The following is an 11,625-nucleotide window of genomic DNA, read 5'->3' on the forward strand; positions in this document are numbered from 1 at the left end:
TGTTTCAAAAAAAAAAAAACTTTAAGCGTGTATTAATTTTACTACTAAACTTTTAAATATTCACATTTCACTCATTTATCTTCTCATCAGATTGATTTTAATGAAATCCACTAAAATTAGATTGAAAAAAGTCATCTAAAAGTCAGACGTGCTACTACTTTGATCTATTTTGATTGTCGTTCTAATGAGGTTAATTTTGAGATATGTTGTTTGTTATATTAAAATAATGTTTCTCACCATTCAAAACTTTGAGCAAACACGCCAAAACCCTCAAATATGAAAAAATTTATAATTCCTTAAAATTGTAGGTTTTGGTTTAATTTTGTCGATTTTAAATGAGTTTCGTGGAAAATCAATCTTATGAGAATAAGGAAATGTGAAATACAAATGTTTTAATATCGGCCTTGTTGTGAAAGACAATATATGATTCACCAGTGACGATAAAAAAATCACTGTAAAAAAGAAAGATGTTTAAAAGTTCAATGATAAAACCGATAAACCTCTAAAGTTTATGACATAAAATGATGTTATTTTAGATATCAATAATCACGTTAAAACGATATTATTTTGTCTATATTATCATCACAGTGATTGTATTTAAACAACCTAGTAAAATAATTAAAATCAAAATTAAAATTAAAATTTAAAAATATAATTGAAATACTTAAAATTTTAATAATATAGACAATAACAACTTAAAATCTAATGATATCTTATCTAATTTACCTAAATAAAGATCAATTGAATCTATTTTTTATTATTCTTTCATAGTTTTCCAAAGCCAAAGAAATCTAAGTCCATCTCATCACTCATCTCCACCATGATCCACTTTTCCAAATTTTTATAACTGATCTTCTCATCACATATCTCTATCACTGTTGATTCTTCATTATCACCGTAATAACTTGTGATTTTAGTGTTTGGTAATGCTGTCTAAAAGTATTTTTAATACAATAAAATATATATTTTAGACATTATAAGATAAATTGAAAATATATTAATTCAATTGTTTTTAGATTTATTATTTATATATAATATAGTAAATTTTTAATAATAATAAAAATGTATTTACAATAATAACCGGTTATTGATATTTTAATATATGAGTTATAACTTTTAATTAGTTTTAAGTAATTAAAATAAATGGTTAAATAATAAATTATATTTTGAAGATGTTGATATTAAATTATTGGAACCCTAATATATAAGAAAGAAATAAAATTTCAAAGTAATTCTAAATATGACTATCTAATATATCTAAATTTTTCGTACGAACCAAATCAATTCAGTCGAAATAACTTGTTATTCTTTAAGGTATTAGATTTAAGTATCAGGAATGCGTATAAACGTTAAATGTGAAATGATTTTACTCGTATTAATGGAAAAAAAAAAGTCTTTTTGATCACTTTTCTCCATAAATAGCATGGAAATTGTGAAGAGGAGAGGGCATTAAAATTACACTGCCGCTATCATCCAATGGAAAGCAAATTAAGTTGAGAAAAAAGGCTTGCCAAAACGAAAAGTTGAGATTTGGAAGCATACAAGCAGGGGTAAGTTGAAGGTGAGATCAGCATATTCCTCAATAGACGGCCCACTGTCTTGTGTTTGTTTTATTATTTGTCAGTTTCCCCCAGCATCTTACCAACAACTCTTGATGGCATCAAACCCCATATCTCTCTATGTGCATTGTATTAGTTTTTTGGCCTTTCTCCCCACTCTCAAACAACCAAACTTTTCTACCATCGGAACAACTTTTAATGCTAAAATGCACTAAAATACTAAAATATTAGTTTATCTATTATATTAATGGTGTAATACATAGAAAGATATGAATTTAAATATTTAATCTTTTTTAATGTAAAAAAGATTTTTAAAATTTGAAAAAAAGGTCCAAATAATCACTAAATATTGTATAAAAATAAGGACATATTATGTCTGCCATTTCCATGGTGCAACATTCTTGTCTTCCATGATAGACCAGCAGCAACCCCACCACATGAATTGCCCAAGTGGCCAACCTTCACATGTAATAACAACAATAAACTAATAGCCATGCTATATATACAACTCCTTCAGCATCCCTTGGAAACTCCCCCCACAGAGAACACTAGTCCCAAAAGAAAAAGAAAATGCAAGCAAAATCATTCCATATCATTCCAGCAGGGTTCCAATCGCCACCGAAACTGCTTCCATCAGGGTTCCAATTGCCACTGAAACTGCCTCACCTGCATCAACCATCCTTACCAAAGAAACTGCCACGGGCCATATCTATCTCTAACCCTGTTGTTAATCATGTTTCTGGCCCTTCAACAATACCAGACCAGGATGAGTCCATGGCTGCGTTTTGGGACTATCAGTTTTTATTCATCTCACAACGCACCGAGACACCCCACCCCGTAACGCTCCAAGTCGTACAAGGTGCAATCCCCTCGGACTTCCCTTCCGGTACATACTACCTAACCGGTCCAGGGTTGTTCACTGATGATCACGGCTCCACCGTGCACCCTCTAGACGGTCATGGTTATCTTCGAGCGTTTAGAATCGATGGTGTTGCTAAACAAGTTAAATTCATGGCTAAGTACATAAAGACCGAAGCACTAGTAGAGGAGCATGATCCCCTGACCAACACATGGCGGTTTACGCATCGGGGTCCATTTTCGGTCTTGAAAGGGGGCAAAAGATTCGGTAATGTTAAGGTGATGAAAAATGTAGCTAACACCAGTGTGTTGAGGTGGGGTGGAAGATTACTGTGCTTATGGGAAGGTGGAGACCCTTACGAGATTGAATCCGAGACGTTGGATACCGTCGGCGGTTTTAATGCGATCAATGGTAGCAACGAAATTATGCCGTCTCTCGAGAAGAAGGGTACCGGTAATTTATTGGATGTAGCTGCCCGTCTGTTGAAGCCGGTGCTGCACGGTAAGTTCTATGTATGTCCAATATTGGATTATATCACCTTATTAAATATTCCAAGTTGAATTTAATATTAGAGAGTATAATCCACCTGAATCTTGATTTCTTTTTCTAATAATATGCTCTACAGGTGTGTTCAAGATGCCTCCTAAGAGATTGTTGTCTCATTATAAACTTGATACTCAAAGGAATAGGCTTCTTGCAATATCATGCAATGCAGAGGACATGTTACTGCCTCGCAGCAACTTTACATTTTATGGTTTGTCATATTTACTACCAACATAAAATAGATTTTTTAATGGTGAAGTTTTAGTGACTTGTTTGTTCCATGTTTGTAGAGTTCGATTCGGATTTCGAGTTGTTGCAGGAACAAGAATTTAGCATCCCTGATCATTTGATGATCCATGATTGGGCCTTTACTGATACTCATTACATACTTTTTGGAAACCGCATCAAGCTTGATGTTATTGGTAATGATCAACTGCAGACCATATTTAGGATGAAGTAAACAGAAAAGAACATGTTAATGTGTTATATTTAAGTGCAGGGTCAATGGCAGCAGTATCTGGGTTATCACCAATGATATCGGCATTGTCAGTTAACCCAAGCAAGTCCACATCTCCCATTTACTTGCTTCCTCGCTTTCACGCTGATAAATCTGCCAGGCAGCGAGATTGGAGAGTGCCGCTAGAAGCTCCCTCTCAGAAGTGGCTGCTACATGTTGGCAATGCTTTTGAGGTCAAGGATGTTGATGGTAACTCAGAGATCCAAATCCAAGCTTGTGCGTGTTCTTACCAATGGTTCAATTTCCAAAAATTATTTGGTAAGTGAGTTTTTGCTGAGATTTTGGACAATGCTTTCGAATCTTACATAATGTTAGATACTGTTATTGTGACAGGATATAATTGGCAAAGTGGTCAACTTGATCCCTCAATTATGAATGTAAAACAAGGTGATGAGCTACCGCACCTTGTTCAGATATCAATAAACTTGGACTCTAATGGCAACTGCCAAGAATGTTTAATGCAAAAGTTGAATGAATGGAACAAGCCATCGGATTTTCCAGTTATCAACCCAGAGCTTTCAGGCAAAAGGAATGAATGCATTTATGCATCAACTTCATCAGGGTCAAGGAAAGCATTGCCTCATTTTCCGTTTGATATGATAGTGAAGATAAATTTGTCGACCAAAACAGCTAGTACATGGTCCGCAGGGGCTCGTAGATTCATCGGTGAGCCTATTTTTGTCCCCAAAGGAACTGAAGAAGAAGAAGATGGGTACATTCTGGTGGTCGAGGTCAGAAACCGACACAATATACTCGTCTCCGTCTATTTTGCTCCATTCTCACAGGTTTTTCTTCTTTAGATAATAATGTTTTGTTACATTTTTACAGTATGCAGTTTCAATACAGAGATGTTATCTTGTCATGTTGGACCCTAAGAGGATAGGAGAAACTGATGCGGTTGTAGCAAGACTTGAAGTCCCCAAGCACTTGAACTTCCCTCTCGGCTTTCATGGATTCTGGGACAATACTAATTAATCTGTGCAGCTAGATTGTAAATATTTAAGTAAAAGAAGAACACTAGACGATCATTTGCGTGTTACCTTCTTTTAATAAATGTATGAATTTCCCCCTGTCAACTAACTCCATGAAGGCATATTATGTTAACATATTACAATAATGTTTAAGCAATATATTCACATCATATAAACTGAAATTGATTGGTCTTTGGATGGAAATCTATGAAATTAATTTGATCAAAAATCGAAGCACGAGCTAGATGAATCAACGGACAACGCTTCAAGAGAAAAGAAGACGACGACAAGAACAATAAAATCTCGAAGGAATAATTGACGCCACCTCCCAAGAAAGATCAAGTGCCGAATCGCACTCCACACAAGAGGTATCATCGATCGTCGAATCGACTCCTAGATCCGAGGCTTCACCTAACGCCGGTCATGCACAACCGCTAGTTCCGATGGGCGATTAAACCATCAGGGACTTGGCCGCAATACCTGTGGTTCAACAACCTCTCTGCATTGCCTTCCCTCAAGGCGAAACTCCGTTTCAGCTTAAAACAGAGCTTATTCATCTTCTTTCTAGCTTCCATGGACTTCTTAGTGAGAACCGCGTAAACATCTCATAGAGTTTCATATGGTCTGCTCCAGCATGAAACCACAGGGAAAATCCAAAGATCAAATTAAATTGAGAGATTTTCCTTTTTCTTTATCTGGTTTAGCAAAAAAATGACTATTTTATTTACCTCCGAATTCTATCCATATGTGGGCTGATTTAAATCGAATTTTTCTTGACAAGTTTTTTCCAACAACAAAGGCAAGCAAATTTAGAAGAAGCATCTTGGGAATTAAACAAAAAGATGAAGAGTCGCTTTTCGACTACTGTGAGCGATTCAAGAAGATTTGCGCAAGTTGTCCGCAACACAGATTAATTGAGCAAACGCTTCTCCAGTATTTCTATGAAGGGTTGCTTCCATTGAAAATGAAGATGGTCGATGCTGCTAGCGGAGAAGGTCTTGTTAACATGACACCAAATGAAACAATATAATTGATTTCAATGATGGCAAACAACTCTCAATAGTTTAGTTCTACAAGTGAACCCAACCGACAGGTTCATGAGATAAGTACAATTTCAATTGAAAATAAACTAGATAAACTTATTAAAGTTTGGTTCTACAAGTGAACCCAGTCGCAGGTAAAATTGGATAACAAAAGTATGCGGGATATGCACGATGCTGGATCATCCGACGAACTGTTGCTCGATGTTACAATCTTCATGAAAATACATGCAATCCGGGATAGAGATCACCCGAACTTCAATTATACACATAATCTGAGGCCTAATCAAGCCTATCAACAGAGGCCACCTCCACAACGACCTTATCAGCCGTTGAATTTATCACTTGAGTAAATCGTTGAACAATTGGCTCTTTCCTAGGAGAAGTTCCAAAATCGCACTGACTCACATTTACAAGAGATAGACAAGAATATTAGTTAACTACCTCAAGCTATGAGGCACTTGGAATCACAAAGTAAACTTCCATCTCCAACCGAGGTAAACCCACGAGAAAACGTGATCGCTATCACCCTCCGAAGTGGAATAGTTTTCGCACAACCAATCCTATAGGAGTTAGACACAAAATCACAAAAGAAAGAAAAAGAGCCAGAATCCCAGAGGAAAAAAGCAGCAGTTGACGCAAACTCCCAGAAAAGAAGTGAATATGAAACATGGTCTCAGAGGAAAAAGAAAAAAATACTCACAATCTGATCCTTCACCATCTCCCTATACTGTTTCACCACCGTTCCCTTCTATGTTAGTAAAAATAGACAAATAAACTAAAGAAAGAAATTTTTTATGTTTTTCGGAAAGTAAAAATCAACGTCTGATTAGTGCTTTAAATAGTCATTATTTCATTGTTAATTACTCTTTGATTTGTTGACTTTTGTTGTTGATTTGAGCGTTTAAACTTGTTTTCTGCACAAGATATCAAATTCCATAAATCATACTTAAATAGCGTGATTCTGTAATTTTTTTATTTTCTGGAATCAAGGTCGGCTTAGTGGGCATGATTTGTATCTGGCGTGGAATCTAGTAAACATCCTCTAGAATGTCCAATCAACATTTTTGTGAAGACGGAAGACTCAACCACAAATTGGAAGTTCAAATCAGGATTTATCTTTATTTTTAGGATTTAATTCAAATAAATTCCAAGAATCATCTATTTGTCATTTCTACTATATTTTTAAGGTTTAGGAGAGTATAAATACCCCATTGGGTTAAGCTCAAAAATGTATCTCATTTTCATTTGTTCTTAGTTTTCTTTACTTTATAAAAATAATTTTCTTTTATTTTTTTACTTTCGCTTTCCTTATTTATCTTTAAAAGTTATTATTCTTAAATGCTAAAAATGATTTCTATCATGCTTGGCTAATTTTCTTCATAAGCCAAAGGCTGAACCGATGACTCAATTCCAATCGTGAGAATTGAAAGCATTTCATATTGTTCGGGTTATATTTTCAGTTCTCTGTAATCAAGTATTAGCAATCAGTCATCCTTTTTTAATAAAAATGTTTTCTTTTAAAAAAGTGTGTGTTGGATTGATTACGATTTCGATTAATAGTTGAGATGAACTTGTAGCACATTAGACTTCCTATGAACACACTTAGCAGCGATCCGCTAATGGAAACTAAAATCGGGTTCAATTCTAATCAAGACACTATAATTCAAGTAGGGTTTTCCAAAACTAAAAATAGAGTTGGTTTTAGCAAACGATTGTCACAGTTAGTCCACTTAAGGACTGGGATTCAAAGATTGATTTTGGATGATCATTTCACTTGAGAGAAAAACAAGTTACAAGGGTTGGGCCCTGTAGACTGTAAGCGACATGAATCCGAAGCTAAGATCATATTCAATGATCGATGAAATTAAGGCAAAAGCTAAATCCCAATGCTGATTTTATTTCATAGAATTTTTATCTTTATTTTCTTTAAAATTACTTTCTTTATTATCTTTAGATTAAAATTACTTTCTTTATAAACTATCATCAAATCTCTCACATTCTTTTTTTATTTTGCAAATTTTGGCTAGATCAGAAATCAAAAACCAAATTTTCGGTAACTTCCTTAGTCCCTGCGGATCGATCCTTACTCTAACTACTACTATTTTCTATTTTCTTTTTAGTGAGATTAAGGATAAATTATTTGACATAGAAATGACGCGTACCAACACCTCTCTTCTTGAATTTATCCGAAAAGTTTTAAGGTATGCCCGATTCCTTAAAGAACTATGCACGACAAAATGAAGGCTTACCTGGCATGAGAAAGTCAATTTGGGAGAATATGTTTTTGTAGTTTTTCAGCGAAGGCTTCCACCAAAGTTGAAGGACCAAGGTATGTTCCCTATCTCTTGTAAGATTGGTAAAATTGGAATAAAACGTGCAGTATGTGATTTCAGAGCATCTATAAATGTGATTCCTTTATCCGTATATAACTTACTCTCTGCTGAGCCATTGAAAGATACAATAGTGACGATACAACAGATAGATCGTTCGATAATCTATCACAAAAGAGTCTTGGAGAAAGTCTTAGTAAAGGTAAATGAACTCATATTTTGAATGATTTCTATATCATTACATGGAAAACGACCGGATAAATATTTGTTCTGAAATTCTCCTTAACGTCCATTCCTTAGTACGGTGCATACAAAAATTGACGTAAGAAGCGAAATTCTTATGATGATGTATACAAAGTAATGCGACATCCCGATAATGTTGCAAGTTTGATTTTTTTTGATGTTATTGAGCCTAGAGTTAATGAGTTTATAAAATCTAATTTTGTTGATTACTTATGAAGGGAATTGGAAGACTTCGACGAGGAAATCGGAGAGTTTGAGAAAAATTACATTTTCTTCTAATTCTCTTTAATTTTCTCGAGTTTTAAAATTTTACCTTCTATTTTGCAGCTCCTCAAATCAACTTGAAACAAATATCGGATCACTTGAAGTATGCCTGTTTGGGAGAAAACAAAACTTTACCGGTAATCATCTCGAACCAGTTATTGATATAAGAAGAAGAGGATCTTGTGATACTGTTGCGCGTGCATAAAGAAGCTATATGGTGGACCGATCGCTAATATTAAAGGTTTTAGTCCCACAACTTGTATGCATAAGATCAAAATTGAAGGAGCAAAACATTCACGAGAAGTGCAACACTTGTTAAATCCATCGATGATTGAAGTAGTGAAAAAGGAAATACAGAAGCTTCTTGATGCATATATGATTTATCCGATCTCATTTAGTAATTGGGTAAGTCCAATCCATGTGGTCCCCAAGGAAACTGGGGTTACTGTAATAAAGAACTAGGTTGGTGAGTTAATTCTGTTGAAAACATTTTGATGTTTCGATATAACAAATTAAGTATAAATGAATTTTAAGATTTTACAAATGATTTTCTAAGTATATTCGATTTAATTACTCGAATATCAAAATATTACTCCAAGTCTTTCAAAGATCAATTTCAATCCTTACTAAAGTGTAAAATTGTGTTTTAATCTTAAAATATTTTTGAAACAATTTTCACAAAGTATTTCAAACAAAAAACGAGCCTAAAATCATTTTTTCAAAAGAGTGTATCGATGTACCAATCCATGCATCAATGCACCATTGAATAAAATGAACATCGAATGCATTTTATGCATCAATGCACAAGACATGCATCGATGCACTCAGGCTATTTTAAAACATCGAATGCATTTTATGCATCGATGCACCCTTAGTGCACCGATGCACTAAGTGTTCCAACGGTCGAAATATTTGAATTTTACACATAGTGTACCGATGCAGTAGCCCTATGCATCGATGCACACACGCTCCCAATTGATTTTATTAATTGTTTTCACAAAATAACGGCTCTAATGACTTCATTAATGATCCCCAACTTTCAGAAGTGATTCAAGGAGTATTTAAACAAGCTTAGAAGCCATTGATCAACAATAAAAACCAACAAGAATCAAGAATTAAGAGATAATCAAAGAGAAAACATCAAACCTCAAGTTTAAGCATTTCAAGCCTATTTTTCATTCAATATTCATTTTGCTTTCAAGAACACTACTTGTACTCAATTGTATTCATTCTTGAGTGTTCTTTTCTTTGTTCTATAATTGTGCAAACATATTTACCTTGTGAGGTTTTTCATTAAGTTTGCAAATTTGTAATCTTCTCTTTGAGAAAGAGTGCTATTAAGAATTGGGGTATATTCTTGAGGGAGTTGTAAGGTTATCTCTTTGGCCTTAAAAGAAAGAACAAATTAGTGAATTTGTTGGAAAATCCTTAGTGTGGATAGCTAAGTTAGTGGACGTAGACTTTAGTTAAGAAAGTCGAATCACTCTAAATCGCTGTGCAAATCTTTTCAATTTTCTGCAAAGGCTTCCACCGAAATTTTAATTGCCAATTCACCCCCTCTTGGCCGATTCCATCGATCGATTAACTCAACTAATTCCAACACATATATAGAAAGGATGGAGAGTCTGTATCGACTAAAGAAAGTTGAACTCGTTAACCCTAAAAGTCTATTTTCCTATTCCATTTATAGATCAAATGATAGAGAGATTAACTAGTAAAACTCACTATTGTCTTGATGGATTTTCAGGTTTTTCAGATCTCAATGGCACCAGAAGATCAGGAAAAACAACTTTCACTTGTCTATTCGGAACATTTGCTTACCGATGGAAGCTTTTTAGACTTTGCAATGCACCCACCACGTTCTAGAGATATATTCTTAGCATCTTTTCAGATTATGTTGAGAAAGGTATTGAAGTCTTCATGGATGATTTCACCGCATATGGTAATTCTTTCAATATGTGCCTTTTTAATTTAACTAACATACTTACATGGTGCCTATAATTTAATCTCGTTTTAAATTACAAAAAATGTCATTTTATGGTTGATAAGGGGTTAATTCTAGGCCATATTGTCTCTTCGAATGGATTTGTGGTCGATAAAGCAAAGACCGATATTATACTCTCACTCTCTTACCCCACTACGATAAGGAAAGTATGTTATTTTCTTGGTCATATAAGATTTTACTGCAGGTTCATCAAAGACTTCTCAAACATAGTGCAATCGTTATGCAATTTACGAAAAAGATCAAATCTTCGACTTTAATCCATAGTGCAAGGAGTCGTTCAATATTTTTAAGGAAAATCTTATATCGGCTCTTATTGTACAACCGCAAAATTGAGACTACCCCTTGTGCTTATGTGTGACGCATCAGATACAAACGTTGGTGTGGTCCATAGTTAAAAAATTGCCAAAGTGTCACATGTCATCGCCTATACGTCTCGAACATTGGATTTAACACAAAAAATTATTCTACGACCGAAAAAGAATTATTTGCTATAATATTTGCTTTAGAAAAATTTAGATCGTATTTGTTGGGTACTAAAATTGTTGTTTTTTCTGATCATGCATCTTTACGATATCTAATGAGAAAAAGGGAGGCAAAATCGAGACTTATATGATGGATTTTACTTCTCCAGGAATTCAATTTGGAGATTAAATATAATAAAGGATGCGAGAACTTAGTAAATGATCATTTGATTTACATTCCCTCTTCTAGATCCGACCCGCCGATTCAAGAAGAAATTACCAAAGAAAATCTAATGTTGGTGCAAAATATGACTCCTTGGTTCACGAATATGGTCAATTATTTGACCACAGGTAAATTATTGTTAGATTTACCAAGAGCAGAAATTAACCGGATAAAAAGAGAATCCCGATTTTACATTTGGATGACCCTTAACTTTGGAAACACTACTCTTATCAGTTTATCTGACGATGTATCGTCGAAGATGGGATAAATTCGATTTTAAATTTCTGTCATTCCTACTCTTGCAGTAGTCATTTTATACCGAGGTGAATTTCTCAAAATATCTTAGAATGTGGTTTCTTTTGGCCTATTATTTTTCATGACGCTTTCTTGTTTTGCGAAACTTATGAAAGGTGTCAATGTGCATGTAATTTAAGTCAAAGAAATTAAATGCCTCAAAATCCTTTTCATATCTGTGAATTTTTTATGTGTAGGGAATCGATTAAATGGGTCTTTTTACTTCTTCATTTGGAAACACATATATTATACTTGCAGTTGATTATGTTTCTCAATGGGTAGAAGCTAAAGCTATTCGAAATAATGATGCCAA

The 11,625-nt window shown here is 34.3% G+C and overlaps 1 protein-coding gene across 1 annotated transcript; it reads left to right on the forward strand.

Annotated features, from left to right (window-relative positions):
- Positions 1-2,129: 2,129 nt before the first annotated feature.
- On the forward strand, positions 2,130-11,286 carry LOC120179089 (carotenoid cleavage dioxygenase 7, chloroplastic-like). The gene is given in 9 exon segments (XM_039184798.1): positions 2,130-2,919; positions 3,044-3,172; positions 3,252-3,383; positions 3,461-3,736; positions 3,812-4,209; positions 4,307-4,456; positions 10,077-10,271; positions 11,046-11,146; positions 11,253-11,286. Coding segments are annotated over 9 exon segments (2,205 nt in total).
- Positions 11,287-11,625: the final 339 nt, after the last annotated feature.

Source organism: Hibiscus syriacus, unplaced genomic scaffold (assembly GCF_006381635.1).
Source record: "Hibiscus syriacus cultivar Baekdansim isolate YM2019G1 unplaced genomic scaffold, ASM638163v2 tig00112400_pilon, whole genome shotgun sequence".
Taxonomy (NCBI): Eukaryota; Viridiplantae; Streptophyta; class Magnoliopsida; order Malvales; family Malvaceae; genus Hibiscus; species Hibiscus syriacus.